The sequence below is a fragment of the Poecilia formosa genome, unplaced genomic scaffold (genome assembly GCF_000485575.1).
Source record: "Poecilia formosa unplaced genomic scaffold, Poecilia_formosa-5.1.2 Scaffold34, whole genome shotgun sequence".
In the NCBI taxonomy this organism is placed as follows: domain Eukaryota; kingdom Metazoa; phylum Chordata; class Actinopteri; order Cyprinodontiformes; family Poeciliidae; genus Poecilia; species Poecilia formosa.
Genome location: NW_006799973.1, coordinates 2,577,514 through 2,595,118, shown reverse-complemented (window position 1 = coordinate 2,595,118; position 17,605 = coordinate 2,577,514). Strand labels below are relative to the sequence as shown.

The following is a 17,605-nucleotide window of genomic DNA, read 5'->3' as shown; positions in this document are numbered from 1 at the left end:
AAAAAGAAAAAAAAAACATTTTACCGAGGTTACACCAAATTATAATGTGTCCTACAAGAAAGAAGTTCATGAGTAAGCTCTTTTATAATAAAGAAAACAAGTAAAGTCCCAACAAACTAGAGCTTTGCAAAGGCTTATTTAGGTCACAACTTCAGGATTTTAAATGCTTTCTGGGACTCTGACAACTCCCCATAAACAGAAGCTGTGACCGTTTCCTCCCAGTGTGGTCATCATCTATAAACGAGAGGGCTGGGGATTTCTGGCAGTAGCACTGCTGGAATTAATGCTGTTTGCAGTCACAGTGGTGTGAAGCTGCTCGGAAGAAAAATGCCCTCCAACTAGCACCGGTTCTGCAGCATGGCAATATGTAGACAACCTATCAGGAGAGTTAACTCCAACAGAAAGGATGACTACATCAGAAAGACAGCCTAGATTTTATTTCATAAGCCGTTTCTACAGCAACACATACTCTTTGGAGATTTAAAGCGTAAGCCTACTTTTAGAAAGGAAATTGATTCTCTTTGTGAATATTTCCCACTTTCAAAGGATTCGCAGCCTTCGTGTGATGCATGTTGTAAGACTTCATTGTATTTGACACGCTTTCATGTGATCTTCCAACAGGTCGTGGATCATCAAGCAACGGAGCAACGTCTTCTTATGGGTCTGGTAATGAGAAGAAGACGACACAGAAGGCGACGCCGGATCCCAAAGTTGTTTATTTGAGTAGTTTCCCTGATGCCAGCTTCACTCTTCACTGGGCTTTCTTAGTGTTTTCTTGAAAATGAGTGGCATTGCAGTCTCATCATATTACAAACCCGATGCGTTTCGACTCGGACGATATTCTACATGTCCAGGGATGCAGTAGATTGGTCACCTCATTAGTAAACACTGTCCATCTGTTCAGAACTTAATGTCAGTATAAATGCAGATGTTCTGTGAAAACCTTAGAGGTTTGTTAGAGAACATTAGTGAACAAACAGCGACATGAGGACCAAGAAGCAGAGCAGACATGTTAGGAAGAAAGCGTTAGAAACAACGTCTAAGGCAAACAAATCCAAAGCTCTGTGCACCTCGGAGACCGTTTGATCCATATCCAGAATTAAGATTTGCTTTCCACCTAAACTAACAGGCCGTATAAGGAGAGTATTAATAAAAGCAGCCAAGAGACCCAAGATACGAGCTGCAGAAATCCAAAGCTAAGGTGGGAGAGTCTGTTGACAGGACAAGTGAAAAAAGCTGGACTTAGTGGTGAGAAGAAACCTACAGCTAAAAGAAAACCATGAGAAGTCTCATTTGCAGTTTGCCATCTGAGCGCTGTGGTCAGAAGAGGCCGAAACTCATATTTTCAGTGTGTGAAAAAGGTTGTGTGTGGGAGAAACGCTGCAAATCCCCCTAAATGCACCTATAACAAAATATGACTGCGTCATGCATGACTTCTTTGTGTTGGCCTGAGATAAAATCCCAATAAAAACATTTAAAGCATTTAAACTTGAAACACGGCAAAATGTAAAAATGCTCAAAAAACAGACGCATCCTTGGCAGCAGCGCATCTTGGTTCATTTCCAATCTGCTTTGCTTCGGTTCGGTCCATCCACCCGAATCTCTTGTCTGCCATTTTCCAAATAAGTTTGGATCTTTCCTGCTCTCGTTCAGATTAAATGCCGCCATCTCTCCACCGCTAATGGTCAGAACTCTCATTTGCACATTTCTTTGTGAAGACAGGTTACTGCTGGGCTCCCTTACGCCCATTTGTGCTAAAAGCAAAGAAACTGCTCCCCACAGCTACAAGTAAACACGTTTGAAATCTTCATCTGTCGCAAACGTATTCGTCCTTCCCTAAGGTTGGAGCTCTTCAGCTTATAAGCAAATAAAATGATGGCGTGTCCATAAATTTTTCATGCCAGTCCCTGGTTGAAAGTGATCAAGAAGCCCTTAGATGTGCTGAATATCATGTCTGCAGCTCTCCTCTCTGCACTTTCACCAGGCGCTGTGGAGGATTAACTGCAGGACGCTGCTGTTGGAATCCCTGCCGAAATTTGAAAGCAGCAAATCAGCCTAACTCTTATTGTCATTCCTATTGGAAATCCCAAAGAAGCCAGCCTTTCTCGTTAAGTGTACAGAAGGCTGACAGAATCGCTCTTGTAGCACCGATTCTTGTCAAGAGAGAAAATGGAAGTGTGCTGGCTTCTACACCTGTGCTCTTCTCCTCTTTCCTTTCCTCCGTCTCTCCCTCCACTCCACCAGCTGTCTCCTCCACGCATGCCGTCTGTGCTAAATCCATTTTCCCCATCATCGCTCCAATTTACATTTGTACTTCTGTTTTATGCTACTTTTTTTGGACCCTTTTTCCTCCATCGCGAGCCCGAGGAAAGAATTAATAATGATGGATACACTTTTCTCCCGCTTTTGTTCGCTTTTCTCCCAAAGCACACCAACCCTCTTGCCTCGCAAGCTGCGCTAAACACTCCTATTCACACACACCAGAGAGCAAAAGCTAGAACTCTCTGTCCACTCGTAACAGGAACACAAGAAGTCCATTATCTCCGGCCCAGAGGAGCTCCATCACACGCAGGAGAACTTTGGGCCGAATGCTGCGACACTTTTCCATCACATCAAAAGAAATTACACTTAAATTCAAATGCAAATTTTCCCCAAGCACTACTCATCCAATTATTTTTAATGCATCGCTCAAGTCGGGGGTTTTTTCAGTCTGCGCAGATAAATCCTTTTGTAGAGGATAATTCATGTTTTATTCTGCCGTTCTGAAGATAACCCCTTAAAAGATTCACAAAATGAGACGTAAAAAGAGTCACCGCAGGCTGCCGGTGCAGGCCCAGACATCCAACAAGGAAGCCTTGAAGTTTGTTTAAGTGGGTAAAGGAGGAGACGTCTCCGAAACAAGCGGCTAGATGAGCCAGCGGAAAGCTTGCAATATGCAAACTGTGTGGATAACGGCAACGGGGAAAAAAAAAAAAAGCACAATACTGGTGGGTATTATGATGATGATGATGATGATGATGTGAAGTTGTGATGGATCAGTACATGCTGGCAAGCAGAGGGATTATATATCCTCTATAAAACCTTCTGATTCTGCCTTTGGACAAACTTGATGGAGTCGAATTCAACGCAAACTCATAATATTGTGAAGTAATTAAACTAATTAGGATTTTCACAAATGATCCAGGTTTTTTAAATTTTTGTTTCACATTTTCACGGCGGCTCAGAGGGAGAAGAGAGACCGTCTTGGCTGCTGCTGCTGCTGCTGCTCTGCGTTTGTGTGATGTGAGCAGCGTAACCTGCCTCTCATTTTTCCGAGTCCAACCATTCGAGAGATGTCACACCTGCACTAAACATCTTCTAGTTCCAAGTTGGAAAACATGAGATTTGCTGTCTGTTATGGTTCCGACTAGGGCTGCACAATGTAAGGAAAACATGCGCTAAGATAACACGCAATTAATAAAACAAATCTAAAAAAAAAAACAGGTACTGAGTCTATTTGGCTAGTTGAGGGAGAGGGGGAAGTGATTAATCTCAAATTAATCTTATTAAAATGTTTGGGTAAGCAACAACTTACTTATACTTTCTCAGCAACTTTAATATTTTGAAACAACAGATATTTAGGGTGGATTTAACCACCCATGTTACTTATACAGTTGCAGCAGGTCAGCAAGTTCTTAGCCATTTTGCTACTGATGCCATCACAGTGTAGCAGCGGTGAACTTAGGAAGCATCTGCAGCCTCGTTTCCAACGAGTGCTAACAAAAATATATTGTTGCCTCTAAGTTTTTATTTACTCACTAAAAGAAGCCTATTCAGAAATTTATGTTCCACAGCATTATACGACGGACTGACTTAAAATACGAAACACCAAAACTTTTTATTCATTGTCATTTGTACAGCTGCCATATTTAATATCCGAGTCCCGTAAGCTCTGGTTTCCCCAGCTGGAATTCAAAATTGGCCAACATTTCCTGGAAAATTAGAAAATCTGGCTTCAAATGAAAAGGAAACGTACCGTTAGAAGATGAGAATTTTAGCTTCAAGAGATTATATTTTTCCGTTTTCATTGTGATGAAGCACAGCCTGTCCCGTTTCCCTTAAAAAAAACTGTTCGTTATCAAATACTCCCATCAAATATCAGTTTGGTTATTTTTCAGTAGAAGTAGGAACATTTTTATGGCTTTAAGAGAAAAAAAAGTATTAAAGACAGACTTTTGATTCCTCTTTTACGAAAATATAACTTGGATTGGAAAACGTTTCATGGGTTTCATTTTATCTTTACGCTACCAAGAGTCACACGGCTTTGACTAAAGGTTTTACACCAATTTACTGCAAAAGTCTAAAAAGTTGAACTGCCTTATATACCAACCTTACGCAAGAAAAAAAAAAATCAATTTCTACATCTATGTTCTTCTCCGCCAGCCACGTCGAAGGCTGTGCCTTAAGACAGGGAGGAAAATAAAAATATATGATACAAAGGCACCAAAATCACTTCCATGAACGCATTTCCTTTTTAGATGAATCTAGCCAAGGAGCCCAAGGCCGACTGTACTTCATATCATTAGTATATTTTTGTTGCAGCTGTTAAGTTGGGGAAAATAGCATAAACTGATTAAAAGTTGGTTCAGAAACGGTATTTGGGCTTAAAGCCTTTTTATTTCGACAAAAAGAAACCGTAATAAGATCCCGTTTGTTATTTGACAGTAAAAAAATGACTAAAAACATACCAATTTTGCCACCACTACACTACAGCAAGGAATTCCTCCCCCCGCCCCAAACACAGAAAGCATATTGTGGATGCCAAAACACAGCCTGCTTCTTGCGAAGTCTCGTCCAAGGGGACTGTACGCTTCAAATGAGCAAGAGTAATGAGGGAGACAGAGCGCGAGTAAAAATTCACTGCAGCCTCACAAATACAGACGTGGTCGCAGCCTCGCTGGTCCTCCCACACCATTACGGTCTGCCGTGATCTGACGTTGGGCTGGACTTCACATAAAGCAGAGCTTGAAGTTATCGAACGGAGCCGTGTGTGGGTTTGGAGCGCCACCTTTCTGCATGTGTGCGCTAATTAGTGTCGGGACGGGGGCCAGTCGCAGGCTGGAGGGGGAGACTTGGCTCCTGCAGACCTGAGCTCTGGCCGTTTCTCGCATGGCTTGACAGACGCAGGCAGACGCGAGAGCACAGGAAAAACCCCTCACCCAGTGGAGGAAAAACAGCCAAGCCCCTTTGCCCTTGAACCGTCTCCTCAGACGAGTCAGAAAATGGGAGAGATTGCACCGAATTGAAAGGAAATCTCTTTTCCGTCGAACTGAGGAGCCGCGCCGACCACATGGGAGATTCAATCCAGAACGTTTAACTTTTCTTTTTTTTTTTTCTTTTTTTTGGACACACAGCTGAGCGGCCCCCACTTTCTTCTTGGACTGACGAAATAAGATGGAGGGAATCTAGGTTATAGCCTCACAAGAGTCCCCCCTGAGAGAAACCCAGAATGGAGGGATGGAAGGAGAAATGGAGACTACTAAGCTGTGATTAAGGAAGAGCTGCTGCTATTTAAGAGTTAAGCTGGAGAGGAGAAGGAGATTGCATGGGCAGTGGAGGAGGAGAAGAACGCTGGAGGGGGGCGGGGGGGTAAAAGCATCCTCTCCGAGCAGAGAGATCAGCAAGCATGCAGGCGGAGGCTGAACGACAACCTGAGAATGACAGAAGTGGGGGAGAGCGCACGCTGAGCAAGAAGATGAAAGATGCAACAAAGAGAGCCAAGTGGAGCCAAGGAGATGACGAGGGAGAGATAAAAGGGAAAGAAAGGGGAGAAGAGGGTATGTTTGCATATGACTAAGCAACAGGATCAAAAATGAGAGGAGGAGAGGCAAGGAGAAGAGAGGACATCCATCCCTCTCTTTGCCTTGTGTACGCAGGGCACGGCTGAGGGCAGAGGACTCGAGTAACGCAGAGTCACAGAGTGGAGTGGATTCATGTTTTTGTGTGTCATGCAGCTGTGGGGTAAAAAAAAATTAAACACAAGGAGCGGGGGACCTGCCATGTAGCAGGTGCTGACCATTTCACGCCTGTCGGCCCCTCTTAGCCCTGTTTGTCTACAAAGATCCACATTAGTCTCTGCAGGTCTGAATCACACCCCCATCTGAAGTCATCTCTCTCCACCATAGGTTCCCTCTTCCCACAATCATACTTCACTCTGACATTTGCTGCTCGCCTTAGTCACCTCTTAACTGCTGGCAGATTTAGCTCGCATCTTATCCTCCTCCTCCTCTGGAAATGAGTAACGCTGGAGCAGGACGGAGGGAAGGAGGAAGGAAGGACCCGACTGGACGGACAGATGGACGGATGAGCGATTTGTGGGAAGTTCAACATGCGACCGAAAAGGATAATGGAGAGAGTAAGAGGTCGAAAAAAAGACGAGAACACAAAATAAAAGAGAAACATAATTGCAGGATGAAAGAGAGCAGAAGAGGAACAAATGGTGGAGTTGAGAAGAAAAGCGGTGAAGAGCTGAAGCAGCAAAGGGTGACTGATCTGCTCTGAGAGGCTTGAAGAGTGACAGAAACACACACTACGCTGAGCCACAGCGGAGGCCAACGGCTGCACACATTGGACGCAGTGGCACAAGATTCCCACAGGAGTTTTAAATGCTGTCGGCATCGCTCCCGCTCCCTCCGTCCCTCATGTCTTTAGCCTCTCAGACTAAAGAGTGCATGCTGGCACCGATTTATCTGGGCGCACACTCCCTGGCTTTGTAGTCTGAAATCAAGTCTCCATCTTCCTCCACCTGCTCGTGGGATCTTCCAGTCTTCCTCACTTGTAAAACACAGCAGGAGATGGAAAAATCCTTTGTGCTAAAAAGGCCAGTTACACTACTACTGCATGTAGCAGCAGAAAGTGGCCCCCGGGGGTTTGCCGACGCATACTGTGGCACCATAAAAAGCCGACAGACCTCGAAGATGGGGAAGTAGAGAGCGATAATCAGAACGAACAAGCAAAATATGAAGAGGGTGAAAAAAGCTAAAAAATTAGAGCATGAAGAGCCTGGGTGGCTTTTAAGACGCATCCAGCAGAAGACATGTACTTTCTCCTCCATTATAGACACAGTTTACTCCTATGTCAGCAGAAAATAACTTCATATTAAGTGCAATCATGCCACAGAAGAGTGGAAGGAGATGCATATTGTATGAGGTGAAATGCAGGGATGAACTCTACTGAAAGGTCCTGCTGAACTCTTGGAACAGAGCGGGGGGAGGGGGGGGGCTGCGTGGCCTCTTTTCCAGTCTTACTGACACCATTTTAGACATTTTTACTTCAAAGCACAGAAACGCCATCAGAGGCTCTTCCTCGCATGAATGCATGTCTGCATAGATGGATGATTTTCACAAATAAGAGTGGCCACACAAAAACATGTGCAACTCAACGGGTATGACCAGATCTTGCAATATTTAACGGGCTGATATCGCTTGGCAAAGTGAAGTCTGTTTTTCAAAAACATATCCCAGCATTCGATTTTATCCCCAGTAAAACTTTAATATCTCCTCAATTTCTCACAGACTACACTTAACTGTGGGATTCGAATCAGAAATGATCATTTCTGATTTGAAATGGCAACAATGTTGACATGTATGTGAAATTTTAAAGGATGAGTTAACAGTGACTAAAGCTAGGCTCAATAAAGCAGCTAGACGTTGTGTTTACTTCAACATGGGTTTGCTTTTCTCCAAGTCATTAACTTCTTGACTTTACATTTTTCATTGAAATTTAATAGAAGTGCGTCGATAAATTGGGCCAAACAATAAACCTTCCCCAATTTCCTTAATCAATGATCAACTGATACATGTGAAATCCATCTTCTCGATCGACCTCATCTACTTCTGCAAATGTCTAAAAATCAACCACCGTCTCCTTTTGCTGTGTTGAGAAAAAGGTTCGACTGTCGGACTGGACCACCAGTTAATGTCTGCAGGTTCCCAGTTAACGATCTGGGAACCTGCTGCTCTGGTTCTGGGCGGCTTTTACCCGACTCTTGCCTGATCCACCAGCTTTGGCCTCAGCGATGCCAGATGCCACAAGGCTACCTGCTTGTTTTTTGTTTTTGTTGCTTATTTTGCTCAACAAAATCTCAATTATTTCTTGAAGTCCATATCTAAATCCGTTTTGCTCCAGCTGAACCAGCCGGGTCGTAACACCAGAAACACAAAATCTGTTTTAGTTCTTGGCACATGAAGCAAAAGATAAAAAGTGCTGCTCCATGTCGTAGTTTCTGAAAACCTCTGGATATAAAATTCAAACAAATACGCAAAATTCTCTTCTTTTTTCAAACTGTTTATTTCTATCAAAGCATCTTAAAATTAAGTTAAAATTCTTCATTTCAAAGAGGAACATGTGAAATTATATCAATCCCTCTAATATGAAGGTTAAATTTACCTGTTGTACCCATTTAGTAGTTTTAAGAGTCAAACATTGAAGTAAGAATGAAAGTACCTCGAGTTGCCACGCCGCGTTGACAGAGGCGGCTAATAAAAATTACTCATCAGGCTAGCTGACAACATTCGCCTACAGGCGCATTAAAGAATAATAATCTTCCAGTGCTGAGAAATAATTAATCTGGAAGCATTTTGACAACTTGGTAGTAAAATTAACAATGAGAGTGAAAGAAGAGACACAAAGGATTTGTTAGAACTGTGAGAATATGGCTAACCATTATTTAGCCATCAGTTAGCATCCACTCCTCTTTGGCACTAAGAGCTGCTTCAGTTATTTAATGAGTCTGGAGTGGGATCGGACCTAAAGATTTAACACTTTAACCAAACCATTTTTAAGAAGCGACCAAATGTATTTCATCATCTTTTTGTCTCCAGTCGCAAACGGCTCTAGAAGTGCAACCTACCCGTCATCAGAAGGACTCCTTCTGCACTCCAAGCACTTCAATTGCATTTCTAAAGACTAAAAATAGTAGCATTGAATCAGACACAACCAGAGAATCTCTTAATGTTTTCACTGAATAGAGAAAAAAAAAGTTCACACTGCAAACCTAAAAATCTTACACTAATGTCACTTGCAAACAAACAGAAGTTAGAAACGTTGCCACAGATCAACTAGTTACCATTTTTTCAGTGATAACTGCAAAATTGATATTCATTAAAATCAATTATTTCAAAATAGAATATTTTTTGAAGAGTTTAAATTTAATGATATTCTTTAAAAATCTCTTCTTGCTCAAAAAAAGGATTTAAGGACTTTTTTTTTTTCCTTTTTTGCCAATAGAGTCGTTTCAGGATAAGAAAATAACTTTTTTTTTTAAAGTCAAATATGTACTAGAATAAGACATAAAGAAAATGTACTAAGTTTGTGGAAAAAACGTCAGTTTTCTCAAAAATACCCCTACTCTTCTTGTGTTTTTGTGAACCTAAAATCCTGCATCGACTTTTGAGACGGATGCATCATTAACACCAGTAGCAGGTTTTATACCAGCTTATAAAATCTACATCTATTCAAATCAAATACACCACTCACAGTTGTGGTCTAAAGTGCAATTACTGCTCATTTCCTTTGCTTTGGGTCCTCCATTTACATTAATGCATGTAAGTACTTGTGAGGACTCAAAGTGTAAGAATGGCTTCAGGGTAAAGAGAGGCCTCAGTTGAGAAAAAAAAACAAAAAACACAACAGATTAGAAAAAAATGGAGGCCAAAGGAAAAGAAAATGCAAAATTGCCTCTAGATGCACAAAAACCAGGGGACCTTGAACACTATTGCAGCATAAAAACTTGGAATAAAAAAAGTATCGACAGCAGCAAAGAGACGTGGAAAAAGTGACATGCACTCCTAACGGAAAACAGAAAAAGAGAGTCATGATGTTGAAGGAAAGAATCCAAAAGGATGCACACACTGACTCAGCATTTACATCCCCTCAGACACACACACACACCAAGGACAGAGCAGCTGGACCCACTAACCTTACACTAAACACCCAAGATCAACCTCAGCACAGAGGAAATGTGTGTGTGGGTGTCTGCGGTGTTTGTGTGGCATGTGAGGAAAACAAGGTGTATCCCTGGGGAAGCAATAAGAGCATAAAACACGGGGAAACGTGTGGCTCGTGTGATGAAAGAGCAGTTGGTTCCAGCTCATCAGTTTTCAGGATATAAATATTTTCATACACAAGCCTGAGGTAAGTTTATGTAATGAATGAACAGCCAGCAGAGCATTTCGCTTTCACTCTGCTGGAATTCCCAAAGCTTTATTGATGCGTTAAATATGTACAATTCATCAGCATGTATGGACATTTGCAACTCGTGCAAATTACACCAAGCACTGCTTTTAATCTATTTAGAGCAGCAGATGAGTGGATTTGTGATGCCAATTCATTACGTAGCAGGGAAGTGCATGAAAAGGACACTTCAATTAATCATTTCCAGTGACGAATGCACACATGTGGCGCTCACACTTTGAATCAAACTCAAAAGATTTATGCACCGATTGTGCAACCTAAACTACAGTGCAGCTTGCTCAAGTCAGGATGCAGCTCACCTCTGACGTGGATCGTGATCTGTTCCCTGGTGGTCCCGATGCTGTTCTTGACCTCGCACACAAAGGTGGTGTTGACAGAATTGTCCACTTTCAGCACCTTGAGCTCTTTCTCATTGGGCAGCACGGTATCTGGCATCTGTCCCGTCATTCTGTGGGGAAACGAGCAAATCAGCAAAGGAAAGAAAAGGAAAAAGCAGTGAGGAGAGGCAGAAATGGAAATTTATATATGAGCAGAATGTGTTGCATTGTTCAGTCCCAGTAAATTCCACTAATCTTGATTGGCAGAAAATAACCAGTCAGTGTCCAGCTCTCCTAAAAATTAAACCCACTATTAAATATGGGGAAGAAGAAATCACATTTAGAATTATAATGACTATAGTTTTCCCCAGCTCCATTATTGTTGATAACTGGAGGTGAACCAACCAGAATGTTGTGAATCTTTCACCAACCAGTGTCAACTTGGCTCAGTTTCTTTAAAGAACTACAACATATAAAACAGAAAGGAAAAGAAAACCAATCTTAAATGTCATTCTTCATCCATAGCATCAGCAGGAGTGGTGTAAAAACACACATGTGAGACAACATCGCTTTAAAACAGTTTTTGTTCCATGTCAAGAGGTTGAAAGCGAAAGAGGATTAAAAACAAACAGCAACTATGTTGTGATTCATTCAGCCTTCATATTATCTGCTTTAAGTTTCACTCTCTCTCACTCCTTTGCAGCATGAAAGAACCAAACACACACGTCTCGACTTGTTTACTTTTAAACAGCCACTTATATCTCTGTGCTTCTCTAGCTTAATTTTTATACGCCTTACTGACACCAAAATAGCAAACATAAAGCTTATTTACCCAGTGTCACAATCTGACCAGAGTCTGTGTGGTTATCACAAGCTGGCAGGCCGCACAAAAGGTTCCACTGATCAGAAAAAGACCAGATTTTAAAGCTCATAAGGCTGAAAATAATTTGATTCAGGTCAACAGTTGAAGTGATGATCCATTTCCATGTGAAAGAATTTACCGTCTGGCTTTTATAGTAAAACAATTAAAAATAAAAAAAAAATAAAAACTCAAATATCCAAGCTTAAAATGTCCAGATGTATGTATGTCCTCTAAATTATTTCAGTAGCTTTACAAATGGCCACTAATTAAGGAAAACAAGAGTCATTGTGTTTGTGGAAGAATTCAAATCCTATTATGAGAAATATCTCAATCATTTCACTGTTTTTCAGCCTCAATAATAAAAAGTATGATTACAGTTCTACAACGCCTGCAGACTGAAGAGTAAACTACAGGAAGGAAAGGAAGCCTTTAAACGGCAGAAAGACAAAACGACAAAGCCTCCAGAATGACCCGATACTCACGTTGTCCATTGCACAGTGTGAGGAACGGGGTTTGCGTTAGCCTTGCAGAGGAGCCCCACGTTCGTACGGCCCAAGTACCAATTGTTGTCATATCCCTCAATTTCCACCATAGGGGGGTCTGGCGCAGTACGAGTGAATGACAGGAGGGAAATTGGGGAAGGAAGGGAAATAAGTTTAATTATTCACTGTGAGGTTTGAAATGTTCAAAGCCTATCACATTAGAGTGAGCGCCAGGGGAAATCATGAGAGCAGGGTCTCTGTGCGTGCGTGCGTGCGTGCGTGCGTGCGCTTACACCGAATGGTTAGCTTCAGCGGGAGGCTCTCGTCTTTGAGCTGGGTCCTGTGGTTCACCAGACAGGTGAGGTCCTTCGCGTTGTCCGTGGGCGTCGGCGCCAGGCGGTACTCGCTCGTCACCGTCACCGTGTTGTCGGCGCCCGTCTTAGACGTTTCTGTCCAGTTGCCTTTGGCTGTGGTCACCCATCGGATCTTTGCCGCCGGGCGGCCATCTCTGGACACGCAGCGGGCCACCACGACCGGCTTGGTGCCAGCCACCTCTGCTACGGTGGTGGCAGAGTTCACGGGCTTGGCTGGTGGACGGGTCGAGGAAAAGATGCACAGGGACAGGAACAAAGAAAGAGGATTAATGGATGTACTGAGAGATAAACAGAAAATAAGATGGCTGAGGGAAATGATAATGTGAGCAATTATCTTTTCCTGATAAACAATTTAAGTCAGTCTGGCTGACAAAAGCAAACATCCTCTGCCCTCCCAACCCCAATCAAACCCTCTCTGTCCAGCTAATCTTTTTTTTTTTCTCTCTCTCCTGAGATTTCATTGACAAACAATTACAGGCAAGCCTGCAAAACTCGCAGATCCTGCCTTATTTCTTCATCTACTGCCTCTCTATAGCCCATCTTCACCCGACGCCGATAAGTCACGTCCCCGACTGGCCGGCTGCATTTCCATACACTGTTTCTAAATGACGGCATGATGTCAGTTATTTCTCCCTCCGCACCGCCTCCCTTCTCATTTGCCCTCTCTGATAGCTTTGCGGGATCAGAGGAGGGCAGGAAGACAGGAACTGACAGCCGGCATGACAAGCAGCCAGATCAATACGCCGCCTGAGGGGAAGCACAGAGGATCGGCGAGTTGGAGAGGCGAGGGGCCGCCGGGTGCTGAGCCTCGCCTGTCTTACATTAAGAAGAATAAAACTGGTGCCTCTTATAACAGCTGCTGATGCTAAATCCTTTCAAAATCTGTGTTCGAATTAAAGAGCAGCACAAGATGCCTTGCATTGGTCCCTTAGGTGAGTATTTTCTAACTATAGCCAGATGGGTGACCACATTGCACAAAAAAATAATATATACATAAAAAAAATAAATGCTTCACTTTCCTTTGGCTCAGATTCAGCGAGTCTGGAAAACTGAAAATGGCTGAACAGTTTTGGCAAGGAAAGTAAAATAAACTGAGGACAGCTGGCCAACTTCTTCTAGCTTTTACCCTCACTAATCAAAGTGTTGATGGTGTGTGAAAGTTGTAAAAACTCACTAAACTAAAAAACTTCTAAACTAAACTAAAAACCTGTGAAGTGGCACAGATCATCTTTGATCTGGGTTACTCTGCACAGAACAATATCTTCATTCACTGAGTATTAAATAAAAATAAAATAAAAGATTCAGGCAACAGATTAATAGGCTCAAATTTAAGTAGGATGGAGTTTACACATTTTTTACTTCAGTTTTTAAGTTTAAAAATAAATGTTATAGGAATAGTACATGTTTACATCACTTTAAATTACATTTTTTATGTAAAAAAAATAACATTCAATTTGTTCTATTACTGCATTATAATGGGAGATTTTTACCAACTGAGACTTTCAGCACAGGAATGGGCCAATATCTGGTATAAGAGGAAAAAAAAAAAAGTTTTAAAAAAATCTTGTATTCACCACACTGCTCCTAAAACTTACGATTTTTTATAAAATACCAAAGAAAATGCTGGTTCATACTGTAAATGGTTATTAAAACGGTCGTTCTCTGTTTAATTTTAAGCTCTATTTAACTTGTAATATTAGATGTATTAAGCAATTTAATCCTCCGTGGGCCCAAATGGTTCTTTTTATCAACTTTCTTCTGAATAGTCAACATTTTTGCCCACATTAATCCTAATGGTCCAAAAATGAAGGGTTTGGATCAAAGTTACAATCCGTCTTTTCAGATTGCAACTCTTAAACTCTGACAGTTCAAGAGTTGCACAAACTCAGCCCAAATACGCAACGTTTTTTGGATAAGCTATAATTTAGCCATTGATTTACTCGATTGGTAAACCTATGGATTTTTTAAGGAGATTACAAAAAATAAATAAATTAAAATCAGAAACCTCTGGATGTTTTGCACTGGGTGCAAATTTCTCAGATTATCAACGATATTAAAAGTGCGATTTAGTAATTCACTTTGGATTAAAAAAAAAACAAAACTTGTCGGTTCATTTATTCACTGCAAACACGTGAATAACTTTTGCCAATTAACCCAATTTGTCGTTGCTGCACATTTTCAGATGCAGCTGCGATCTAGCAGCTCCTACAAAGAGGCATCAGCCGCAGTGTGAGGCGTTGATCATCACCTTGTACAGCACAGTCGGATTAAAGCCGACACCATGAAAGCATGGAAACAGTGTTGCGGTTTCAGGCTTTTGGTTTTACTTTGAAACGTGTCAGCCTTATTTCACCGTAGAGTTTCAAACGAAAACGGCACCAGACAGGAAAAACAGCCGAGGTAAACATCAGACAATTTCCCAACTCTGTGTTGACATAGTTGGCTGATAAACTGGGAGCAGACCCTGTTTATGTGCTGCAAATACCAGCTCGTATTCATTTAGACTAAACCGTCAGTAGCACTTGTTGAGAACAGAGATTTACTTTTAACTACTCTGGACTAAAACTAGACTTTAAGTTCCTTCTGCTAGCATACAGTTTCATCTTAAACTAAAATATCTTCCTATTTTAATATGCGATTCAAACTTGCAGCGAGATCCACGGATGCGAAAATGTGTTTCTTCCATTCCTGGTTTTTGTTTGCAGGTTTGTCACACTTCAGTGTTTCAGAGCATCAGTCAAAATCGGCAACAATAAAAACAAAAGTGAGTTTTTAAATGATGGTACAGTTCATTACTGACGGAATAAAAAGCTACATGGCCAAACACTGTTACAAATTTAAAAGTGTGACAAACATGCAAAAAAATAAATAGGAACTCAGGAAGGAGGGAAACACTAAGTGTGGAAAGCATTATACATTAGACTGATCATTATGAAAAATTCAGTTATTTAATATAATCCTCAAAAAATAATTGAAGTTCGTATCCATCTGTCAACTGGATCAAATAACATTAGATCAGTATTTTGTGGTTTGTAACGTTTCTGCTGAGATGCACCAACAAAAAAAAAAAGTCTCTGTACATCCATCCAAGCATCACAACCTGCATCAACGCAAAGCGGCATGAAAGTGATCAGAAAGAGGTTCTGCTGAGGTGTAATGGAGGCCCGGGTTCCCCGTCTGCCTCGTTGGGTCTGGGGTCAGGTCGTGTAATCAAGTCTGGTCTCTGATGGTCATTCATGCAGTTATTGGTAGTTTAGAAAGTCCTGCTGAAAAGCTGCCAAGATCAATCATGATGTGGTTAAAATGCAGCTGCTTTCACTCTGGACAGGGAACAGCAGCAGATGATGTTACTGGTCCTTTCTTCATCAGCGGAGAGAACGATTATGAGTCTTGATTTAGAACTGAAATGCAAAGTTTAACTTTTAATCAAACATATATTTAATAAACTAACCAGTAATTTAGTTGCTTCTCCTCTTAGCCCAGGTACGGCCCTCTAGATGTCCTCTCTGGTTAAAGAACGACCTTACAGAGGGACCAACAATCGTTGTGTCTGTTGACTTGAAACTCTGAATCCAGCTGCAGTCCAAATCTTACAAATCTCTTTCAGATTTGAACAGGCTTTGCTTCACTGTCTTCTCACAGCTTCAGTTTTCCTTTGGAGTTGTGCAGCTGTTTCTAACATTTTTTCTTCCACTCAATTTTTCTTTCGACAAGTTTAGAGTTGGCAATCTGAACAGTGAGCTTCTTTAGTGACTTCCACTCCACAGTCTCTACACAAACCATAACAACTTTCCTGTATTGTCTAATGGAATATTCTAAACTTCAGAAAGAAATTCATTGAAATAAACTTTAGAAATGTATTTCTGTGTGTAACAGAGCTACACAATTTGTGTTTTACCTTTTTAAAATTTAACTAATGAAGTAACTGAACTTTGATGATGTTCATTTTTACTGCAATGCCCTTAAAGAAATTCATAAATTGCTCATTTGTTAGCCACGTTGGTCAATGAAGTGTCGCCTACAGACTCGGACACAAGTGGCTCTCAGATCCATTAGATGATTAAGATGAATTTCTTGCTCATCAGAACCTTTACAAAAACATTCACAGTGAGTAATTGAATCTAAAATCATTAAAAGCAGCAGATTATGACTGTGACCTACCCAACATGACCAGCTGAGTGATGCCCTGCTCGTTGCCGTCGGGATACGTTGCGTATTCGCAGACGTACCGACCCTCGTCCGTCATCCTGACGTCACTGATCTCGATGGAAGGGCTGGACAGCTCTGGCGGACTGGGCTTGAAGGTGACTCTGCCCTTCATCTGGGACTCAGGATAGTTGGGGCCATAGCTGGGGTGGAACACAGCTATGTTCATCCTCTCCCCATCCTTCGGCTCGTATATCCAAGTGACCTGCAACGGAACATGTTTGGGGTCAGCATAAAGCAGCAGCGAAGAACTGCAAACCTCATTTATCACGGCATCGATAAGAAACACTGGAGAGTCTTTGAAGGCGTCCAGATTTAAATGTAAACTACACGGAGCAACACGTGCAGAATTGCAATCAGGTGAGTGCAGCAGGTATGAATATGGATGGGAATATTTCCAGGAGCAAAACTCTCAGCTGTTCTCTGGGAAGCTGCTAAAGTTGTGCACTTCCACTTCATTTAAATGCAACCAAGAAGTGGCTTCCATTACCATATTCAATCCCCTGAAGCAAAATGAAGCTTAGTGTTGTTTATTTAGAGTAATAAAACATTAAGCTCAAATGTGATAAAAACCTATCGGCTGCCTTAGAATGATTTCTGCAAGCAATCGTTTGTTAGATTAAGGTTTAATTTGGCTAATTAAAAACAGAAACGGCACATGAAGCTGAACTGAAGATCCTTCGAGTTCAGTGAATTGTTCTTCTCCAGCTGCACAAAACTTCAAAGTTTTGTCAAAATGCAACTGAATCATTTATTACAGCAGTCAAACTCCTACACAGTTTCAGTAGATTAAGTTCAAGACTTTAAAGATGCAGTAGATAACTTATAAAAATATGTTTTTTTTACATATTTGTTAAAACTGTTGCTATATTGTGATAGTGTAGTATTAGACAGATAATATAAAAACAAAAGAAAAAAAGCTCCTCTTATTCTCCTCGTGCAGAAATACACCACCAGTCAGAAACAACCAATCAGAGACAGGAGGCGGGTCTTGGTGCTGTCAATAATGTTCATGTAGGCAATGTTCATGCCTTTCCCGTTGCTTTCTGCTGCGCTACAGTTCCTCCTTCACAGTGGAGTCTGATTTCCTGGAAAACTGTTTTCCTGGAACGTTGGGTTGTTTCTTCGTAT

The 17,605-nt window shown here is 41.5% G+C and overlaps 1 protein-coding gene across 1 annotated transcript in view; it reads right to left on the bottom strand.

The window, feature by feature from the left end:
- The window catches only part of LOC103136823 (nectin-2-like), a 90,511-nt gene that overhangs the window by 57,677 nt on the left and 15,229 nt on the right, over window positions 1-17,605 (bottom strand). Inside the window, exons 4-7 of the mRNA XM_016670432.1 lie at window positions 16,430-16,800; window positions 12,188-12,481; window positions 11,895-12,012; window positions 10,533-10,681 (exon numbers count right to left, since the gene is read on the bottom strand). Of these exons, the coding sequence (XP_016525918.1) occupies window positions 10,533-10,681; window positions 11,895-12,012; window positions 12,188-12,481; window positions 16,430-16,800 (932 nt within the window). The remainder of the gene's footprint in view (window positions 1-10,532; window positions 10,682-11,894; window positions 12,013-12,187; window positions 12,482-16,429; window positions 16,801-17,605) is intronic.